A 23,628-nucleotide genomic window follows, 5' to 3' on the forward strand; every position below is an offset into this window, starting at 1 on the left:
CTCCTTCAATCGATCCCTCCTTTGCATAGCTCTTCGGCTACGCAGGTCTATTTATTGATCTGCAGAAGAATCCGAGGACGAAAGACTGTCTGAGGGACTGCATGCCAAATCCCCTGGGCTGTCTGCTGAGTCCTGCGAACCAGTGGCCTCATCCTCCTGGCTGTCTGCCACATCTTCCTGGCTGTCAGCCAGGCTTTCACACTCACTTTGTGCTATGTCTCTCCCATCTGTGGGAGCAACGGCTGGCCCAAGCCCAAACACAACAGAAAGTAAGTAGAACCCACCCCTGACCCTATCAGATTAGTTGGGTTGAGAGAAAGTGACTAGCCCAAAATCACTCACTTAGGTATTTTTTAGGCCTAAGGCAAAACTAGAACTCACAATCTCCTGATTTCTAGGCATGTACCTTAACCATTACTCTAAGTGTTTCAACTATCTAATTAAGAATGTAGGGAAGTCATAAATGTGGGTAAAATGAGGACCCGGATTGTGGTGGCAATATGCTGGCTCTGTTAAAAAGTGCTATTGCTAACATGTTGTAAGCCACCTGAGTCCAAGGAGAAGGGCGGCATAAAAATTGAATAAATAAACCTTCCTTCATATATTTCTCTTCCAATTAATGTCTGCAAGATCAACACTCAAGCAGTTTTCAGGAAATGGAGGCAGTATTTATTCAACCTGTGTTTCTGGGCATGGAAATCTATACTGAAGCTGGATAACTTGGTCATATAGCCCAGGGTTGTCTTATGATAATGGGGTTTTAAGGCATCAGAGGAAGACATCCTTCTCATTATATGATACTTAATTCTACTTTAATTGGAAACCCAGGGAATTACCTCTCAGCAATAATGTTTTGTTTCTTTGTGTGCTCTGACAATTTCTACTTACAATGCTAATGATTTCTGCATTAGATATTTTTTAGCTATTTCTTTCACAAGAGATACATGAGTTAAATGCCACATTAAATATTAAGCAGAAGTAGAACTAGTAGAATTTTGTGGCAATGTTTTGATACTTCCTTCTTTGGAATATTTTAATTCTATCCATTTAATTAAAAGCTCCAGGACATTCTGGTGGTCATTCTTCCAAGTCCTAATCAGGTCTTATTAATATTTTGAGATTAGTCACATTCTGGTAAGTGCTGCCAGCTAACTGGCTAAAATAATAATAATGCACAAACAAAACCAGAGTCCTAATAGGATCATCTCCAGTCTTTGCAGAACAGTAACTTGCCCAGGTATTATGAGAGAAATTCAATAGAAAATTTTAGGACCTAAATAAATTTATATTGAACCTTTTCAATATGACCAGTAGGGTATTCTAATTGTGGTTATTAATGAAAAATCTTCTTTAATTCTTATAAACATATTTTTCTATTTAGTTTAGTAACACTTTGGCACAAGTTTCTATTTCATCAATATGGTTTTGTGCTGACATGGGATCTGTAAGTTTAGTATGGCAGATATAGGCTCTTAACTAAAAAGAAAATTAAACACTATTTTACTTGTTCAGAAAAACGCACTTCTGGTTTGCTGTTGTGCTGTTTTTTGCACCCCGGAGGGTTCAGGGAAGATTCATTAGCCCTCTGGAGTGCAAAAAAGAATATGTATTCGAGGTTTCTCGGGCTGCTGGGAGGGATGGGTGGCAGGAGCTATCTCCATTCCCCCCCCCCGCCCATCAGCAGCTCAAGAAGCCCAGAATGTGTGAAGATGCCTGGAATCTTGCTGCACGTTCAGGGCTTCTCCAGCTGCTGAGGGGGGATAGAACAGGTGGCAGGAGCTATCTCCATCCCCTGCCCACCCACCCCCGTCTTAGCAGCCCAAGAAGCCCAAAACGTGCAGCAAGGATTCCAGGCATCTTGGCATGTTCCAGACTTCTCGGGCTGCTGAGGCAACAGGGGGGAATGGAGATAGCTTCTGCCACCCATTTCCTCCCACCTCAGCAGCCAGAGAAGCCCCAAACGTGCAGCAAGGATTCCAGGTATTTGCACATTCTGGGCTCCTAGGATTGTTGAGGCAGGGGGGAATAGAGATAGCTTCTGTTGGCCATTCCCTGCTCCCTCAGCAGCCCAAGAAGCCCTGAATGTGCAGTAAGGATTCTAGGCATCTCCGCACGTTCTGAGCTTCTTGAGCTATTGAGGTGGGGGGAGGGAAATTGGAGATAGTTCCTGCCATCCGTTCTCTGCTCCCTTAGCAGCCCTAGAAGCTCTGAACATGCAAGAAAGGATTCCAGGCATCTTTGCATGTTCAAGGCTTCTCAGGCTGCTGAGGCAGGAGGGGGGGGGATGAGGATAGCTCCTGCCACTCGTTGACAGTGTTCCCTCTATTTTTTTTCCCGGTGTGGGCGCAAAAGTATAGTGTCTGAGCGGCAGTCCCTTGGGACTGGGCGGCATAGAAAAATAAATAAATAAGAAATAAATAAGAAAAAATCCCTTCTTTTTTATTAAAAGAAATTAATAATTAAAAAAAATCAAAATCCATTACTATTAAAACTAAAACAACCAGCAAAAACAAAAACATAACTATTAATAAAAACAGGTGAGGGCTGGGTTTTTTTCTCTGTTATTATTTAAGTGCTTTTACCATATGCTTTAAATCAAGAGTCACTTCTTTCTCTGCCTCAATCATTTTCTCATTCCTCTTTTTTCTCCCCTTTTTTCTATCATTTCTCTCTCTCTCTCTTCCTTCCATTCTTCTCTCTCTCTCTTGCTTTCTCTGTCTCTCTCTCTCTTGCTTTCTTTCTCTCTCTCTCTCTTCCTTCCTCTCTCATCTCTCTCTCTCTTGCTCTCTCTCTCTCTCTTCCTTCCTCTCTTCTCTCTCTCTTTCTTGCTCTCTCTCTCTTGCTTTCTTTCTGTCTTTTTCTCTCTCTCTCCCCCTCTTGCTCTCTTTCTCTTTTTCTCACTTTCTCTCTCTTGTTTTCTTTCTCTCTCTCTCTTGCTTTCTCTCTCTCTCTCTCTCACTCTTTCTCTCTGGTTTTCTTTCTCTCTCTCTCTCTTTCTCTCTCTTGTTCTCTCTCTCTTGATACCTCTCTTTCTCTCCCTCCTCTTTCTCTCTCTCTCTTTCTCACTTTCTCTCTATCTTGCTCTGTCTGTTGCTCTCACTCTCTCTCGTTCTCTCTCCATTCTTCTCACAGCGGAGACCGGCGAAGGTGATTTTCAATGTTGGGCGCCGGGGCGCATGCGCTCCCCATCCCCCTGCCAGCCCGCCTGGAACATTCAAAATAAGAAAACCGGTGAAGGTTTTTCTTATTTTGAATGTTCCGGGTGGGTTGGCAGGGGGATGGGGACCGTGCGCACCCATGTGCCCGACATTGAAAATCACCTTCACCGGCCTCCGATGTGAGAATGCCTGCCCTGCCTCTCCTGCAGCCCCCTCGCTGACATCCCGGGACGAAAGCGCTCTCGGCGAAGGGACTGCGAGAGGGGCGAGGCGGGTGCACAGCTTAGAGGGTACAGTGCCCGTTGGGTGATTATTTTTTTTGCCTCCAGGGCTTCAGGGTAGCTTTCCTGAAGCATCCGGAGGGCAAAACAGTGTTTCCCAAGGCTGAAAATCAGCTGGCCAAGGCGTGCACGAATGCTAAAGCTGACATAGGGCAACACCTCACGTGCCCTGCAATATGGCTCTGCTTGCCACCGGTGGCACATATGCCATAGGTTTGCCATCATGGGTCTAGAATATCTAAGAACACGTTTCCTGGATTATAAAAAATCTATTGTTATAATACAATAAAATAGAAAAATATCAAACAATATAATCATGGTACACTATTCTTTGTTTCCTTGTCTTTCCACATCTGAAGCCTTCAATCAAATATATCATTGTAGCTTTCCTGTCTGTCAAATAGGTTACCAGATTGTACTTTACTTCATTCACTGAATTAATTCTATCATGATTAAACCTGGCTCTCATATTAACAATTAAGTCTGACTGAGTAATTACCTCCCTAAGATTTTATTAGTACTTGAGACTCTAGCATTCTCAGTTTTAGCTGTCTTACTGTAGTTCTAACATTGTGACAGAAACTCATATGAAGGAAGATGATATTGTAATTTATAAAATATTATATTTGAGAATAAAAAACTTTATAGTTTATTTGATTTTTTTAAATGAGAATTACTATGAGAAGTATACTTAATGAAAAAGCTTACCATTCCAGGTGATTTTCTACAAATGCTGACATGGGGCTGATCTGTACAGTGTAAGTATCATTGGCTGAATATTCAAACAGGCCATAATAAGGATTGAAAAGCTCCTGAGAAAGAAGGAAGAAGAATTCCCGGGATGGACCACTGTAATCCAAGCTGGAAAAAAAAAACTTGTAATTGAGCTAATATTTCATGACAAATTCTGGTTTTGTCTCTTTATCCATATTAAACAGCTAGACATTTTATAGAGGTTTTGCAAATGGATTTTAATTTTGATTGAGAATTAATGCCTCAAATGTACCTTTCCAAATTGCTTTGAAATCAATTTTAAAGTTGTTTAAAATGAAATTTAAAATGGAGTTGTATTTTATATACTCACATTTTCCAAATTACTATTTTGAACTCTATTTTTTTTAACCTTTACCTACTGGAAGGGTGGGGACTCGGGAGGATCAGCAGATAGATACCCCTCTCCTCCAAAATCTGTTTCCTAATAATTACCTCATTATTTTAAAAAAACATCTCTGAAATTTATGTAGCAGCAACAATAGCTACATTATCATTAAACAAAAAATATTATAAACATACAGAAAACAAATATCATTCAACATTTCGTACTTTTACTTTGCAAATATTGTTTTGAAATCTTTCATAATTTACTGCTTTTTATCTCTACAGAATTATTTATTCTTGATCATTTTACATCCTTGCATTAAATGATATTTTCATCGTATCTGAAAAAATGACATTATGTCATTTATAATACCATTGGATGGAATATTATTTATGCTGTGCCTTTTAAATGAATGCCAAGAAGATGAACTGTTTGTGGCTGGCTTCAAGGTCCTTCCTTTGAGACAATTGGTGAAAAGTATTTCTTAGAATGATTTGCCAAGTCTAATATATATTATAATTTTATACATACAATATGGATAATTATATAAATTCCTACCAATTGTTATTCATATTTCATTATTAACATAATTTTAGCCTGATTCTAACTAATAATGATCCTTTTTTCTGCAATAAGTAGAGAAATTGTTCGGAGTAAAAACCATACCAAAATATAAGATGCACCTTAATTTGGGGGGGAGGAAAACAAGAAAAAAAGAATTCGGCCTCTGCCTACCAGCATCAGGATCAGCAGGATCCTCACTTCCACTCGGGTTTTGATAATGAGCAGCCCAGATCTTTGATCTGTTCTAACAATAAAAATGAATTTTGCTTTCTAAGATTAAAGACATGTAAATAAGAAATTACAGGTAGTCATATATAATTGTATAATATTCTGTGTTTTTGTATTATTAATAAAATATGCATCCTTTTGCAATCAGAGATTGCAATCTGGTGCCTGAAATGCAAGGATCACAGAGGAGTTTCCAGGTGGCAGATTCCCCCCTCCCTCAAAACGAAGAAGAGTCTTATCTCTACAAACCTTGCGTTTCAGGCACCCTTTTTGCAATCAGAGAGAGGGATCTGCCACCTGAAAATGTTTTCGTTTAAAAGGCTTTTAATGCAGTTCCCTGGGCTGCTTCGGGAATCAGGCTCTGACTGAGGCAGCAAAGGTGAAGGGCTTGCTGGAAAGCCCAGTAGCATGTTTATAAAATGGCAGGTTCAGGAGAATTGATGTGCTGCCTCTCTATCAGGCCTTTCTGAGAGAAAGCCCAGCTTTCAACGCACTTTCCTGAGATGCATCAGGCTCCATGTGGAAGTGAAGATCCCTGCCACCTGGAACTACCCCAAAATGCTATGCGAATGGAATGTGTGGGCCGGACTACATTTAGAGTATAAGATGCACCCAGATTTTCACTCTCTTTTTGGGGGACAAAGGTGCATCTTATACTCTGAAAAATACAGTAAATATCTTTAAATATCCTTAGCAAAAGTATAAAATTTACTTCTTAAACTTCCTAAATCGAAGGAGTTGTTAATTTGATTATAAATATTTGAATAACTCACACCGAGGTATCATTAATTAATCTGTAAATTCTTACTGCCTGTGCAATTAATGGCAAGTTCTGTAAGATGCTATTTATATGGGCTGGACTCATACCAATTATTTATATCCATATATACTGTCCTTCATTTGATATAATTAAGGAATATAACTGTTACTGTAAGAATTTCATATTTGTTCTATATGCTGATATCAAGGTTGCTCTTTTGATTAATCCATCCTGACTTTTTCTTCCATAATGCAATGATTTTATGATGCTAAAAATGCACTATTTGGTTTTAATTCCTTGTTATTTTGAACAAATATTGTAAATTCAATCCATATAAAATAACAGAAAACATGCTTCCCCCCCACATTTTGTGACTTCTTACCCTTCTTCCCCAACAAATGTAACATAGAGTTTATTTCTTTGGAGCTCCTTCCGTGAGTAAGTCATCACTTGATTAAAAGTGCCTTCCAGCAAGTGGTCACGCCTTATCATTAATCTGGAGTGGGTTAATGAGAAGTAATTATATAAATAGGATTATCCAACTATTGTTATTGCAGTAATTAATTAAGAATAAAGTTCTCTTTTGCAGTAAATTGCTTCAATATTGTCAAGTTTTGCAATTTGACCCATCAGTTCTTTCTAAATAAAATAAAGTTATATCATCTATTAGTTTATTAGTAGAGAATTACAACTATAAAATTGTAAAATCTTCCTTGTTAGAACTGTGCTGCTAAATAATCACAAAAGAGATTTTAATGATGATTCCTAAGCTTTGGAACACTATCACTAAATTAAAAAGCTGAAAATTTATTTACATTTTTTAGTGCCAATAACTTTATTTGCTCAAGTATTGTAACATGGATAAATCTGTATTGTATCTTCTAAAATTTGATTCTCCATGATTGCCTAATATTAAAGGTTTTTTTCTTTTGTGATTCTAAATTCAAAAAAACTGATCATAATTCTCAAGCAATGTTTAGCTCTTGTCCACCCAGAAAATGATCTTCTGAACTAGCAATGCATTGTTTGGTCTGCTAGGCAATAGCTGGTTTAATGGCGAGTAACTGATCTCTGTAGTTTATTTAGTCTTGGATTAGAAAAGGAGTTTCAAACTGAAACTCCTTGGACAGTTTGTGCCTGGCCGGAGGAGATGAGATTTGTAGGGTTTCACCTCCCTCCCAGCCAAAGGAGGGGTTCACACCCTGTCTGCCTAATCTTTGTTATCAAAGAATGCCTTTGATTTTAACCCCCTTTTTTTTTAAAAAAATTGTACATTGCTTAGCTTTCTGGAAAAAAATATGACAAGTTACACGAAGAACAGATTTTCTTTCTTTACTATATACTGGTTTCACAATTATCATTATTTGCATTTAGATTTTGCTAACTGTCCTTTATATTTTCCTGATTTGCTGGACTGAAATTTTCTCCAACTGGATTCATTTATTAAAATATTCAAATTATTTAAGTAAATAGGAATCAATAATAACTACTCACTTAATTTTACCTGGACCCTGGCCATATCCTTTTGCTTCTAGCTTTCGATAAAAATTGCGAAGCTTTGCTTCAAAATCTCTCCTGTAAGGAGAAGGTGCTCTTGCACTGGCCCGCTGCAAGCCTGATATGTACAAGAAACATATAAAAAAGAATTTAAATTTGCAGCCATAGAATTTCCCTGATTCTGCAGAGTGGTTTATAAAAACAACAATCTATGACCAACTAGTAACAAACAATACTAGACTCGATGCAAAATGGATATTGAGATGCAAAAAGGATATTGAGACTCTAGAAAAAGTGCAGAGTGACAAAGATGATTAGGAGACTGGAGGCTAAAACATACAAAAAAGGTTTGCAGGAACTGGGCACATAGTTCCCTCTAAGCTGAGCAGTGAGCAATCACTCACTTAAAAATCATAATAAACTCAGAGTTTTCCAGACCTGCCCAGAAGCCAAGAGGGAAAGAGTGAGAGGGAAGGAGAGAGGAAGAGAGAGAAACAGATAGAAAAAAGAGAGGAAGGAAAAGAGAAAGAAAAAGAATGGGAGTAAGGAAGAGAGAAAGAAAATCAAAATCTAGTTTGAAACTAGCTCAACTATTTAAGTGGCATTTTGATATTGATAGAGTTGCCCTATTATGAGCTCACTGTTATAGACACACAGTACAGTATTTGATTTTGAAATTCTCTGAGGCAAAACAGGGTGGGTTTTTTATTTGTTTGTTTATTTATTTATTTATTTTTTTTGTGCCGTCCAGTCCCAAAGGGACTGCCGCTCAGACACTATACTTTTCCGCCCCCCCCCCAAAAAAAAATTAGAGGGAACACTGACTGGGCACTGTTAATTTAATAAAAAGAAGGACCAGGAGAGACATGATACCAGTGTTCCAATACTTAAAAACACTTTAAAACCCTTAATATAAAAAACAATCATGCATCTCATACAAACCATACACAAAGTGGAAACGGCCCAGGGGAATCAATTTTCCCATGCCTGGCAATTGAGGTGGGTTTTAAGGAGTTTGCGGAAGACAAGGAGGGTGGGGGCAGTCCTAATCTCTGGGGGGAGTGGATTCCAGAGAGTCGGGGCCGCCACACAGAAGGCTCTTACCCTGGGTCCTACCAGACGACATTGTTTAGTCGACGGGACCTGGAGAAGGCCAACTCTGTGGGACCTAAGCGGTCGCTGGGATTTGTGCAGGAGAAGGTGGTTCCGGAGATATTCTGAGTCCCGGTCCAGATAGGGACGCAACTGGTGCACCAGGTGAACCTGGGCAAACTCCCCCCTCGCCAGAACTGAAAGATGGTTCTCTAAAGCAAGCCTTTCACTAGCCTTTCAAAGGTTTTCATAGCTACAGATGTTAGAGCAACTGGTCTGTAGTCATTCAGTTCCTTGATTGAGGGCTTCTTCGGCACTGGGATGATAGTAGAACATTTGAAGCAGAAGAGAACATAGCACAACTCTAGTGATTTGTTGAAGATTTGGGTGAAGATGGGGGCCAATTGGTCAGCACAGACTTTTAAACAAGAAGGAGTTATTTGTCTGGGCCTGGTGCTTCTCCAAGCTTCTTTCTGTGAAATAGATCTTTCACTTCCCTTTCTGTGATCATTAGTAGTGATGTACAAACCGAACTCGCGCAATTCGGGTCTGTACCGAATTTTGCGGTGTTCGGTATCCCAAACCCGAAGATTTTTTAAAATTTGTGCCGAAGTTCGGGTTCGGTTTGGGCAATGTGGCGAAGCGGCAGACCAATGGACAGCCTTCTTCTTACCTGAAGCCATGCGGTCTCCGGACATCAAAGTAAATGAAAGGCTGGATTGGCCATGTGCCCTGCTGACCACTCACTGGCCAGCAGTATGCATGGCTCGGATTGGTCCCCAACAACACCTGACCTGCCTCTATAAAAGGCAGCACCTTGCTCTCCAGCCCCATTGTAAGAGATACCAGCTAGAGAGGGAAAGTCTGTGTTACTTATACTGAGAGGGAGAGATAGATTAGCTTTCACTTTGTTTCTGCTACAAAGAGAGACCTCAAAGACTCTTCATACAAGTTGAAGAGACAAGAAAACTTTGGTGAGCGACCAGGCAGGGCAGGGCTGAAGAAGAAAAAAACCGGGGGAGGCAGGGGAGGCAGCGGGCCAGTTGCTCTCTGCTACACTTCCAATTTTACATTTTAAAAACTTTTTTCCTTTCATTCATTTTGAGTCCAAATGCATGGAAGGGCACACCAATATTACTTTGTGAGTTTTTGGGGGGTTATTTTCTCTATCCTATACTTCCACTTTCAAATTTTTAAACCATTTTTTCCTTTCATTCATTTTTTGTACAAATGCATTTTAGGGAACAATAATATTGCATTGGGAGTATTTTTGGAGTTACTTTCCCTATACTATACTTCCATTTCCCAATTTTTAAACAATTTTTTCCCATTCATTCATTTTATGTACAAATGCATTTTAGGGCACAGCAATATTACTTTGGGGATATTTTTGGAGTTATTTTCTCTATCCTATGCTTCCACTTTCAAATTTTTAAACCATTTTTTTCCTTTCCTTCATTTTTATTTTGTGGGTGGCAAGACTGCCACTCAGTAAGCCAAAAAAAAAAAAAAGGTTGCTGAGTCTGAACAAGTCTGCTGTTCCTGTCTGAAGAAAAGGTCTCCAGTGCAGTCTGGGGTCCTTCTAGTCTTGGAAAGCAACACCTGCTTCCAGGGCGAAAGCGATTTCCTGTATCCAGAGGGAGGGGAACGCCTGTTCCTATCTGAAGAAAAGGTCTCCAGTGTGGCCTGGGGTCCTTCTAGTAATGGAAAGCAACACCTGCTTCCAGGGTGAAAACTATTTCCTGTATCCAGAGGGAGAGGGGCTCTTGTTCCTGTCTAAATAAAAGGTCTCCCGTGCGCTCTGGGATCCTTCTAGTCTTGGAAAACAACACCTGCTTCCAGGGTGAAAGCTATTTCCTGTATCCAGAGGGTGGGGGGCTTCTGTTCCTGTCTGAAGAAAATTTCTCGCGTGCGTTCTGGGGTCCTTCTAGTCTTGGAAAGGAACACCTGCTTCCAGGGCGAAAACTATTGCCTGTATCCAGAGGGAGGGGGACTCCTGTTCCTGTCTGAAGAAAATTTCTCCCGTGTGCTCTGGGGTCCTTCTAGTCTTGGAAAGCAACACCTGCTTCCAGGGTGAAAGCTATTCCCTGTATCCAGAGGGAGGGGGCTCCTGTTCCTGTCTGAAGAAAAGGTCTCCAGTGCAGTCTGGGGTCCTTCTAGTCTTGGAAAGCAACACTTACTTCCAGGATGAAAGCTATTTCCTGTACCCAGAAGGAATGGGGCTCCTGTTCCTGACTGAAGAAAAGGTCTCCCATGCGCTCTGGGGTCCTTCTAGTCTTGGAAAGCAACACCTGTCTGTCCCCAAGGGGACAATGATGGATCACCACCAACACCAACTGCAGCACCGGCATCACCAGCAACAGCACCACCGGCAGCAGCAGCACCACCACCACCATCGCCAAGCATGTCTACACCGTCCCAGGGAAGCATTCACCAGCTGTCCATCCCTCAAACTTTTGAGAGAAAACGGAGGTTTGGCCCATCCCACCCATGAGCCCTGGCCCTAAATGCCAGCATTTCACAGCTGCTGGCATTTGAAATGCTACCCTACCGCCTGGTTGAGACACCAAGTTTCAGGAAAATTGTTAAATTGGCTGTCCCACAATACTCCGTTCCCAGCCGCTATTATTTTTCACGCAAGGCCATCTCTGCCCTGTACCAACATGTAGTGGAGAAAATTTGGTGTGCACTGCAAAATGCTGTCAGTTCCCGCGTCCACCTCACCACCGACATGTGGACCAGCAAACATGGCCAGGGCTGGTACATCTCTCTCACTGCCCACTGGGTGAATGTAGTGGCGGCCGGGAATGAGGTGGGAAGCAGTTCAGTGCATATCCTTTCACCACCCAGGATTACTGGTGTTCTGCCGGGCTCTCTGGCAGGAGCATCTCGAAAATTCACAGGTACAAATTTCAGACACACACACGTTTGAAAATTCAAAACAATGTCCTTTATCACAAAATTCAAAAGAAACAAAGCACCCTTTTTGTATTGCAAAGAGCACTCTTCCGAGGAAACTGCACTACCTGACTCTGTCGGCAGTAAAACAGGCCTATGACATGTTGATGTTTCCCCTGCTTCCACCTCCACATTTCTTGGGGCAGGAGCTGGCCAGAGCCAACCACAACACAGCCCAGTGTTCAGTCTGCTGTTACTACTGGCCACAGTGGCCAGTGACCCAGCGCGCCACATAGTGCATGCCCTCCAATCACACAGGATTTCTGTGCAAAGTCTGGTGGGTGGCTGCTGTTGCATCCTCCTGCTACTTTGCCCCTCCATGTTTACCCTCTTGCAAATTTAATTTGTGGGCAACCACAGGGCCACCTTCTTTCTCTGCCTTAGCCTTTTCTACGCAAGACAAAACCACTAGCGCTGTCTCTCAATTTAATTTGTGGGCAACCACAGGGCCGCTTTCTTTCTCTGCCTTTCCTTTTTCTGTGTAATTGGAAGCCTCAAGCTGTTTCTACTAGTCACAGCAACCATCACACGGGATTACTGTGAAAAAGGTGGTGCCTGCGGCATATTGGATTGCTGGATAAAAGCTGGTGGGTGGCTGCCGCATATGGGATTACTTTGGAAAATCTGGTGGGTGGCTGCTGTTGCATCCTCCTGCTACTCTGCATCTCCCTGTTCACCCTCTTGCAAATTTAATTTGTGGGCAACCACAGGGCCGCCTTCTTTCTCTGCCTTTCCTTTTTCTGTGTAATCGGAAGCCTCAAGCTGTAACTACTGGCCACAGCGGCCAGAGACCGATAGCGCCACAGAGCGCATGGCCTTCCATCACATGGGATTACTGTGAAAAAAGTGATGCCTGCGGCATATCGAATTGCTGGGTAAAAGCTGGCGGGTGGCTGCTGTTGCCTCCTCCTGCTACTCTGCATCCCCGTTCACCCTCTTGCAAATTTAATTTGTGGGCAACCACAGGGCTGCCTTTCGTGACTCTATTTTTAAAAAGTTTGAAATTCGGTTCGGGTTCAGGGTTCAGTGACGTCACCCGAATTTTTTGCAAAGTTTGCCCAAATCCACTAAACCCGAACTTCGTTGGGTTCGCCCATCACTAATCATTAGGGGTTGTAAACCCAATGAGATGGGTTCAGTTGTAGAAGATGTGTTGGTGTATCTGGGATGGAGGTTGTGCAGATAAGTGGTTGTGGTTTCTTTTCAAAACTGCAGTATAACACATTCAGGTCATTTGGGTATTGGATTTGTTATTATGTATTGTTTTTACTTTGTTGTGAGCCGCCCCGAGTTTGCGGAGAGGGGCGGCATATAATCTAATCTAATCTAATCATCTGCCAATTGCTAATCTCCTTCAGCTTGGGAAGGTGGTTTGCTGTAGCCGGTGATGTTTTTGAGAGTTTTCCACATATTTGCTGGTTCATTTGTTGAGAATTGATTCTTTAGCTTTTCAGAGTAGTTCCTTTTTGCTGCTCTGATCTCCCTTGTTAATATATTTCTGGCCTGATTGTACAGCATTCTATCACCTTTTCTGTAGGCTTCCTCTTTGGAATGACGTAACTGCTTGAGTTTGGCTGTGAACCAAGGTTTATTGTTACTATATATTTGCAAGTTCCTGGTTGGTACACATAGGTCTTCATAGAAGCTGACATATGATGTTACAGTATCTGTGAGTTCATTTAGATCTGCAGAGGTGTCTTTAACAATATTCCAGTCTGTGCAGTCAAAGCAAGCCTGTAGCTTTAACTTTGCTTCATCAGTCCAAATCCTCACTGATTTAATTGTTGGTTTTGTGGCTTTAAATCTTTGTTTGTAAGCAGGTATAAGGTGAATTATGCAATGATCAGAGTGGCCCACAGCTGCTTTTGGTAGGGCTCGATAAGCATTTTTTACAGTTGTGTAGCAATGGTCTAAGATATTATTGCCTCTGGTGGGACAATTGACTTGTTGAAAGTATTTTGGTAGCTCATCTCTTAAGTTTGTCTTGTTTAAATCTCCCAAAATAATGGCCAGTGAATCAGGGTATTTGACTTCAGCCTCCATAATCTGACCAGCTAGAGTTTTTAGTGCCTTTTTTACAGATGCTTGAGGAGAAATGTAAATTGCAGATATTAAGAAGGAATGAATCTCACGAGGAGAATAAAAGGGTTTGCAATTAATAATTAAAGACTCCAAGTTTGGATCACAGAATTTTTGTATAATGGTGATGTCTTCAGACCAACTGTTGTTGATATATATACATAAGCCTCCTCCCTTTCCCCTCCTGATAATTCTGCATTCCGATCTCCGCAAAAAATCTGGAAGCCCGGAATATGCATACTATTATCATCTATTTCCTCATTTAGACAGGTTTCAGTAAAGCATAGGCGTTGTGAATATCAGAATTGTCTCTACTTAAAAGCAGTATTTCAAATATTTCATGCTCTCAAAAAAGGGGACATTTGGAGGGAGAAATATGAGGGGGGGGGGGGCTTGGATAAGCACCAAAAGGGAACGTATGGAGGGAGAAATAGGAGGGGGGTCTTGGTCAAGCACCCAAATGGAATGTATAAAGGGAGAAAAGGGAGGGGGGCTTGGTCAAGCACCAAAAGGGAACGTATGGAGGGAGAAATAGGAGGGGGACTTGGACAAGCCCCAAAATGGAACGTATGGAGAGAGAAATGGGAGGGGGGCTTGGACAAGCACCAAAAGGGAACGTATGGAGGGAGAAATAGGAGGGGGGGGTCTTGGAGAAGCACCAAAAAGGAATATACCCCTACTCTTTATAACAGCGCAAGAAATACTGTTAAATAAAATAAGGAATAATGATGAGATAAAGGGTATTAGAATTAAAGATCTAGAATATAAAGTTCAAAAATATGTGGACAAATGGTATACTTTTTTGAAGATCTATTAGAATCAGATGCAAAGTTACTTAGTGAAATAGAGAAATTTGGGGAGTTTTCTGGGCTAAAAATTAATAAACAAAAAACTAAAATTACGACCAAAAATATGATTTCAAAAAATGAAAAGGAATTGGAAAATGTTTTGGATTTGCAAATAACAAAAAAGATTAAATATTTGGGATTCATCATAACGAACAAGGTGTCATCTATTAAAAGAGATAACTACGATAAATTAACTCAAGAAACAAAGAAAAACTTAGAAAAATGGGGGAATTTACAATTATCTTTTCTTGGAAGAATTGCCACAATAAAAATGAATATTCTCCCAAAATATTTGTATTTGTTCCAAATAGCCCCCATATATTTAGACTCAAAATATTTTAGGGAAGTGAGTAATATCGTCTCAAAATTTGTATGGCAAAAGACTAAACCGAGAATTAAACTAAAATATGTTCAAGATAACAAACGAAGGAGGGGATTAGGTCTTCCTGATTTTAAATGTTACTATGTTGCTACCTCCTTAATATGGATTAAAGATTGGATCAAACTTTGAAACAAAAAATTATTAACACTTGAAGGCCACAACTTGCAAACAGGATGGCATGCCCATTTGTGGAAGGATGAAAATAAAACACAAAATATATTCAACAAACATTTAATCAGAAAATCCCTATTAAGAACATGGCAAGAAATTAAAAGGAAATATTATATCAAAATTCCCCTCTGGCTCTCTACAATGGAGGCCATCATTTACCCCAATTTAATTGATCCAACAAAATCGTTGACCTATAAAGATATACTACACCCAGATGGACATTTAAAATCCAGAGAAGAACTAGAAATCCAATATAATAAAATGGACTGATGGACCTATACCCAAATTAGATCCAGATACAATAAGGACATAAGTGGGGTAGGCATAGAAAAATCATTTAATCGACTAATTTTTTTATAGGACCAGACAAGAAAAATATAACAATGATATACAATTATCTCCTTGAAAATGATTACCCAGAAGAAATAGTAAAAGGACTCATGCTAGCATGGGGTAAAAATGTAGGTCGTAACATTCATTTAATAGAATGGGAGAAAACATGGATTATAATCACTAAAATTACACTATCTGCAGCCTATAAGGAATTTTTTAATAAATTATTTTATAGATGGCATCTCTCTCCATCAAGAATTGCAAAAATGTTTCCAAGATCCACACCTTTATGTTGGAAATGTAATAAAGAGATCGGATCTTATTACCACATGTGGTGGACATGTTCTAAAGTAAAACTGATGTGGTGGTTGACAGAAATCACAGAAACAGAAATAGAATTTACTCCTGAAGGCTTCCTACTTGGAATATGGAACAAAAAATACCCAAGACATACATTATATTTAATCATACACATAATCACTGCAACTAGAATAGTTCATGCCCAGATCTGGAAAAATAAAAACATACCTTCAGAAGGTCAAATGATAGAAAAAGTATATAGATGTGCAGAAATGGATGAGTTGACTAGGGACATTAAGGGAAGAAAAGATAATGAAACTGCTAAAATATGGGAGAAATGGCACAAATGGATTAAAAAAAGATATAAAATAGAATGACAGTTAATTTCGTACTAAAGGTGTACCGAAATATCTGATAATTTTCTCTTCAATTGGCTTATTGTAAAAACATGTATACTCTGACAACTTTTGCTATCTTAATATCTTTCTTTTTGGATCAAAGTAAGTTTCTCATTTTCCTGTCATTTTATTTTCATTTTTCTGTATTATAGAAGTAAAGACAAAATCTTATTGTATACTAAAAACAGGTGATCTGTAAATAGATGTTTTCTGTTTTAAATGTATAAAAAACAATAAACAAAACTTTTAAAAAAACCAAAAGGAGACGTATGAAGGGAGAAATAGGAGGGGGGACTTGGACAAACACCCAATGGGAACATTTGAAGGGAGAAATGGGAGGGGGGCTTGGACAACCATCAAAAGGGGACATATGGATGAAGCAAGGCATCCAGCCTCCCCCTTTCGCTGCCCCTCCAAGCATCCTGCCAGCCTTGCTTCCTCCATACGTTCCCTCAGATGTTTAAAACAGATGTTTTCTGTTTTAAATGTATAAAAAACAATAAACAAAACTTTTTTAAAAAAACAAAAGGAGACGTATGAAGGGAAAAATAGGAATGGGTGGTTGGACAAGCACCCAAAGGGAACGTATGAAGGGAAAAATGGGAGGAGGGGTTTGGACAAGCACCAAAAGGGGACATATGGATGAAGCAAGGCATCCAGCCTCCCCCTTTCGCTACCCCTCCAAGCATCCCGCCAACATTGCTTCCTCCATACGTTCCCTCCCATTTCTCCCTCCATACGTTCCCCTTTGGTGCTTGTCCAAGCCCCCCACCCCATTTTTCCCTTCCTACGTCCCCTTTTGGTGCTTGACAATTAATTTGATTTCTATGCTTTACCTGGAGAATTCTGAGGTGATGAACAGGGTGAACAACGGGGAGAAAAGCTGTAGCCAGGGTGGAAGGCTGATTGAAGAGGAATGTAGGACATAATGTCTTCTTCAAAAAGACTAAAAGAGAGAGAAATATGAGAACTTCATTATGTATAAAAAGGGCCAAAAATATGAAGATCAGGGACAATTTTACCCTCTAGTTCAGCGTTTCCCAACTGGTGTGCCGCGGCACACTAGTGTGCCGCGAGACAACGTCAGGTGTGCCGCGGCAAGAGGCGGCGGAGGAGAGTGGGCGGATCAGGCGGGCAATGGGGCAGGGCGGAGAAGCCAGGGGCGCGTTTGGCCGGAGGCACCTACTGCCGCACCTCCCTGCCCCTGCCTCCCCACGGTGCCTCCGGCCAAACGCGCCCCTGGCTTCTCCGCCCTGCCCCATTGACCGCCCGATCCGCCCACACTCCTCCTCCGCCGCCTCCTGCCTTGGGGCGAGCAATCCGGGCTTCATGGCTTTGCGCCATGAAGAGAAAATGGCAGCAGGGAAAAGTCGGCCGTTTTCTCTTCATGGCGCAAAGCCACACAGTCCCGGACTCCCGGATCGCTCGCTTCTCCGGCCAGCGCGGCGCTTTCCTGGGCAGATGGCTTTGCTGACCGGAGAAGCGAGCGATCCGGGAGTCCGGGACTGTGTGGCTTTGCGCCATGAAGAGAAAACGGCCGACTTTTCCCTGCTGCCGTTTTCTCTTCATGGCGCAAAGCCACACAGTCCCGGACTCCCGGATCGCTCGCTTCTCCGGTCAGCAAAGCCATCTGCCCAGGAAAGCGCCGCGCTGGCCGGAGAAGCGAGCGATCCGGGAGTCCGGGACTGTGTGGCTTTGCGCCATGAAGAGAAAACGGCCGACTTTTCCCTGCTGCCGTTTTCTCTTCATGGCGCAAAGCCACACAGTCCCGGACTCCCGGATCGCTCGCTTCTCCGGTCAGCAAAGCCATCTGCCCAGGAAAGCGCCGCGCTGGCCGGAGAAGCGAGCGATCCGGGAGTCCGGGACTGTGTGGCTTTGCGCCATGAAGAGAAAACGGCCGACTTTTCCCTGCTGCCATTTTCTCTTCATGGTGCAAAGCCACACAGTCCCGGACTCCCGGATCGCTCGCTTCTCCGGTCAGCAAAGCCATCTGCCCAGGAAAGCGCCGCGCTGGCTGGAGAAGCGAGCGATCCGGGAGTCCGGGACTGTGTGGCTTTCGGCCGGGCTAACGGGAGGCGGCGTGAGGCCGGACGCTGGGGACGTCTGGGAGGGCGAGGAGGCTGATGGCTGCTGCGCACTCCACTCTCTCTCCGGCTCTCTCTCGCTCTTTCTTTTTCTCTCTGTTGCTGGCGTGGTGAACGAGAGAGAAAGAGAGAGAGAGAGAAAAAGGAGGGGAGAGAGAATGAGAGAAAGAAAGCAAGAGAAAGAGAGGGAAAGAAAGCAAGAGAGAGAGAGAAAGAAAGGGGGGAAGGAGGGAGAGGGAAAGACATAGAGGGAGGGAAGGAGGGAGAGAGAAAGAGAGCAAAAAAGAGAGGAAGAAAGAAAGAAAGAGGGATGGAGAGAAAGAAGGGAAGGAAGGAAGAGAGAGAAAGAGGGAGGGAGAAATAGAGTGAAATGGAGGAAGAGATATTTTTTTTGTCCAAACTTTTCTTTAGCCCCCCCGCCCCCCCCTTCAGTGTTCCCCAGAATTTTGAAAACATGAATAATGTGCCGCGGCTCAAAAAAGGTTGGGAAACACTGCTCTAGTTCACTGTATGCTCACTAGTTGATTGTCTGCCTTAGATGACAACCTCTTAAGAGGGTTTAAAGTTCCTTCAGCCAAAGCAAGTACTGTACTGTACCAAAAAATTATTTAAATGAAATAGATCAAACATATTTTATCTCCTCAATCAATTCTGTTAGTGTTTGTAATATAAGAGAATCTTGGTTTAAGAAGATTCCAAATCTGAGAATAAAAACTGAACAAAAAGGGGTTGAACTACAGTAGAAGACCTCCAAAGCCAGACTAACTGTGTTATTCTATTCTGTTCTGAATAAAAGGAACCTTTCTAAATTTGGAAAACATTCTTCAAAAAAGCCAATACTGCATATAAAGTGAAATATATTTTAACCACATATTTCCACTTAATCTTCTCTTTCAATTAATACGTTTTCTAGTTCTAGTATTGCTCATACTTTTCTAATAACATTCTTGACAACTAAAATTATTTAGAATTTTCTTTTTTTTTTACTAAGAATTTTATTGATATAAGTTTGAAGTAGCTACTTGTGGAAGGAAGGATTAAGATATGGGAAAAACTCATTTAATTATTAAGTATATTGAGTTCTGGATTCCAGTGTGGAAAATGGCCAATTCTAGTGTCCATACATTTAGGCTATGTCACAACTATGTTCTTGAGGAAACATTCTTGTTGCTCAGTTCATCAGCCAATCTTCCAACCTCCATTTTTATGAAAGGTTTATGAAGAATGAGAAACTGGAGGGCAAATGGATTGATTAAGTTCTGGAGGGAGAAACCCCCTTTGGAAACTTTTTATTTACAGCCTCAAAGTACTTACATTTTTAAACTCTTTATTGGAACAAGTTTTTATTAGTGAAGTTGAAAAAAACATCTGGAGACAACTGAGATGGATTCATTGCATTTACAAATGTAACTGAATAATCATTTTAAAAACTGAAAAATGTTGTGAATTGTTATGTTAAAATGAAATAGAAGAAATTTATTGGAGTTACTTTCTAAAAGAAAACAGGATTCAGAAGTTTATTTACAGGGCTTATGAATGGTTGGCAGGTATAAGAAAAATAAATAAATAAAACTACTGTATCCAAATATGATTAAATAAGGAATTCTTATATTTAGTGAACTTGAACGATTGTTTATTTTGGAAATGTCTAGTGAGGTAATAGATTAATTTTTAATATCTAAATGTTGCTATTTTAACCATTCAGTCCTATCTGACTCTTGGCAACTTTATAGACAAGAGTTTTCCATGTTACCCTGCATATTCAGTTGTTCAATGTTCATCTTTGTATCAGTTTTGATGTTATCAAAACTGAATTACTTGTTTGCCTTTTCTTGTTCCACTAGTGATTCCAAAACAGGGGATGATTATTATATTTTATAAAATTTTAATTGTTACCAGAGGGAGGAAGGGAACAAAGATTAAATGGAAAAGGCACTCTATTTTTATATTATTGGGTATTTTAATACATTTTTACTGGAAATTTTACTGGATGTTTAATAAGGAGAGGTGAAGATTTAGATATGTGTTTATAAAAAAGGATATGTAGTATGGAATGAAGAGCTATCTGTTGTATTTTAAGATAAATTAATAAGTTGTTGGGTGGAATCACCTTTGGGCTTTTTGCAAGAAACAAGGATAAATGTAATTTTGATTTGGGGTTTTGATGATTGGAATTAATGGAATTATGGAAGTAATATGTGCTATTGCTAAATGCAGAGTAAGAGTTGGAGGTAATTTTTATCTATATCTGTACCAAAAAAAGTCAGAAGCCAATTTTTCTTTATTTTTTTCTTTTTACACTTTTATCTTGCTTTTTATCTGATCTTTTTTTAATTTATTTCTTTTTCTTGGTTCTTAACTTTTTATTCCTGTTTTTAAAATTTAATAAAACTGTACTAGAAATAATTATTGGATATTACCTCAGAAGTATTACTAAATCGGCATCACAAGACAATTTTTCAAGTCCTTGTGTACCTTCTGTTCGTATATAATGAATCTTCTCCCTAAGGAATTAACACACACAAACACACACATATATAAACTGATATACTATTAAATAAAAGCAAGATACATTCCAAGAATTGATTAAAAATGGCTTAAAACATTATTTGAAGTATTATTACTGAAATTGGTTTAAAACAAAAGAGAACAAAATAAATAATTTGATACTCATCACCAGAATGATCACCTAATGGAAATGTGCATTTTAAAAAACAATTAATTTATTAACATCTAAATCTTATAAATAAGAAGGAATTTGCAGCATGTAACAAGGCATTTCAGAGTGGATGTAAGCATACTGTTACAATAAGGTGCCAACAGATGTGGTAAGCATACCCATATCGACTTCAAAGCATCTTTTCAGCTTCTGATTTAAAGCATTGTACATTCCAAATTATATTTATTAAGAAATTTATTAATTAGTTATAACTGATACTTATACTGCTAATAAAAGCTCTTTACTATACATCTACAGTATAAAGTAAAATCACATTACTGTATACTTTTCAGTCTCTAATATTCTGTTGTTCAGTTGCTGAGTTGTGTCTGACTTTTCACCACACCTTATGGTCCCCCTCTCCTTCATTGAAGGAAATTCATGTTCATTGCATTGATGATACTAACTAACCATCTCATCCTCTGTTGTCCCTTTTATTCCACTACTATTTTAAAGGAGTAAAGTACAGTAATCTACTGTAAGTCAGTGTTTTTCAACCAGTGTGCCGCGGCACACTAGTGTGCCGCGGGACATGGTTAGGTGTGCCGCGAGCCGGGCCTGGCTGGAGCTTCCCTTACAGTGACGGCAAGTGAGCTTTTGGGGCAAGAGAGAGAGAGAGAGAGAAAGAAAGAAGGAAAGAAAGAAAGCAAGAGAGAGAGAGAAAGCAAGAGAGAGAGAAAGCAAGGGAGAGAGAAAGAGAGAGAAAGTGTGTGAGAGAGAAAGCAAGAGAGAATAAAAGAGATAGCAAGAGAGACAGAGAAAGAGAGAGAAAGAATGCAAGAGAGAGAGAGAAAGCAAGAAAGGGAGAAAGAGGGGGGGAAGGAGGGAGAGAGAGCAAAAAAGAGAGGAAGGAATGAAGAAAGAAAGAAAGAAAGAAAGAGAAAGAGGGATGGAGAGAGGGAAAGAAAGAGGGAGAAATAGGGCGAAAGGAAGAGAGGGTTTTTTTGTCCAAACTTTTTTTAGCCCCCCTCCCCCCCCCTCAATGTTCCCCAGAATTTTGTAAATGTGAATAATGTGCCGCGGCTCAAAAAAGGTTGGGAAACACTGCTGTAAGTAATCTCCTTAAGAACTTAATTCATTCCGTGACTAGGTTCTTAAATAGAAAAGTTTGTAAGTAGAAGCATTTTCCCCATAGGAATCAATGTAAAGGCAAATAATGCGTGCAAACCTATTAGGAAAGAAATAAAAGCTCGGAATTTGGGTGGGGGGAGGAGAAAGAAGAGGAGGAGGACAGTCACTGCCCAGGGTGAAGGGAGCATTTCTTTTCTCTGGGTGCTGGCAGAGGTTTATTCCCTCTCCAAACGCTCAAAGAAAGGAAAATGCTTTGTTCGCTCTGGACTGCCAAAGCCTCCTTAAGCGCCAACGAAAGGCTCCTCTGGCAGCCCAGAAAAGCCAGAGATGGCCGGGATTAAAGGGGGAATGGCAGGAAATTGGCCAGGCCTTCGTATAGCTCTTAAATTTTCTGGGAAATTTTTCCAGGCTTGGGTTCTTAAGTAGAAAATGGTTTTTGAGACGAGGCAAAAAAGTCTTGAACACCCGCTTCTTATCTAGAAAAGTTCTTAAATAAAGGCGTTCTTAAGCAGAGATACGTACCACTGTATTAGTATTATTAATCAACAGTATTCTCATTATAGATGCTTTACAACTAGTCCTCAATTTACAACCACAACTGGAACTGGAATTTCCATTGTAAGACTGTGCAATCATAAAACCAGTCATCATATGACCAGACCTGATTTTACTACAATTTTTGCCATGGTCATTAAAAACAAATAAAGGCATTTGTTAAATAAATTACAGTTAGTCCTCAGCTTACAATGTTTGTTTAATGACCATTCAATGTTACAAAGTTACAATGGCACTGTTTTTTACACTTCTGACCATTGTAGCATCTTCAAGGTAATGTGGTAAAAAGTGAAAGTTTACCAACTAGTTCATATTCATATCATATCATGTTTCATAGGAGAATATAATAACATTTTATGATATTCTGGCAAGCAAAGTCAATGGGCAAGCAAGATTCACATAATAACAGCAATGATTCATTTAACAACTATGATAAGAAGGATTGTAAAATAGGATTAAACAAGTGTTTCATTTAGTGACACTTGGGCTCCATTGTGATTATAAATTGAGGACTATATCTATGCAGACTAAATTTCTGGTCCCAGTGACCAACACAGATTGAATCTTGAAGTCTAGCTATAAATTAGGTAAACAATAACTTCAATCTTCCAATTGAAAAAGAAAGCAAATTAATCTGGAATCTTATGACTACAAAGCACATGTTACCTATGTATCTAGCTTCTTATTGTCTAGAGTAATCAACCAACTCTATGTTACTTACACTTTTGGCTTTCCTATCTTAGCTTCACTCGAGTATTCAATAATTAATTAATAGACTGTTGTACCTGAGTGCATGGTTCCTAGCCAAATTTGGTTGACGCTCCTGCAGCATTTCAAAAATATTAGGCTGACGTAGAAATGCAACTATTTTGTCATTGTATGCTGAAAAGGCACAAAAACATCTGAAATCATTCTTCTGTTTTATTGTTTTTATCTTAAATTTTGTTTTATAAAGAACCCTGGGTTTTCTAATGGAAAAGTAATACATTGAAAAGTAAACAAGAAAGAAGCAAATAAATCTAACAAGTGAAAATAACATGGAAAATTAGGA

The 23,628-nt window shown here is 40.1% G+C and overlaps 1 protein-coding gene across 2 annotated transcripts in view; it reads right to left on the reverse strand.

Annotated features, from left to right (window-relative positions):
- Window positions 1–23,628, reverse strand: part of HECW1 (HECT, C2 and WW domain containing E3 ubiquitin protein ligase 1) — a 318,946-nt gene that overhangs the window by 62,528 nt on the left and 232,790 nt on the right. For both annotated transcript variants that reach the window (XM_070729542.1, XM_070729541.1), the window contains 6 exons: window positions 23,363–23,459; window positions 20,653–20,736; window positions 16,985–17,094; window positions 7,585–7,705; window positions 6,473–6,586; window positions 4,148–4,300 (listed from right to left, as the gene is read on the reverse strand). In XM_070729542.1, coding sequence (XP_070585643.1) covers window positions 4,148–4,300; window positions 6,473–6,586; window positions 7,585–7,705; window positions 16,985–17,094; window positions 20,653–20,736; window positions 23,363–23,459 — 679 coding nt within the window. The remainder of the gene's footprint in view (window positions 1–4,147; window positions 4,301–6,472; window positions 6,587–7,584; window positions 7,706–16,984; window positions 17,095–20,652; window positions 20,737–23,362; window positions 23,460–23,628) is intronic.

The sequence above is a fragment of the Erythrolamprus reginae genome, chromosome Z (genome assembly GCF_031021105.1).
Source record: "Erythrolamprus reginae isolate rEryReg1 chromosome Z, rEryReg1.hap1, whole genome shotgun sequence".
Classification (NCBI taxonomy): Eukaryota; Metazoa; Chordata; class Lepidosauria; order Squamata; family Dipsadidae; genus Erythrolamprus; species Erythrolamprus reginae.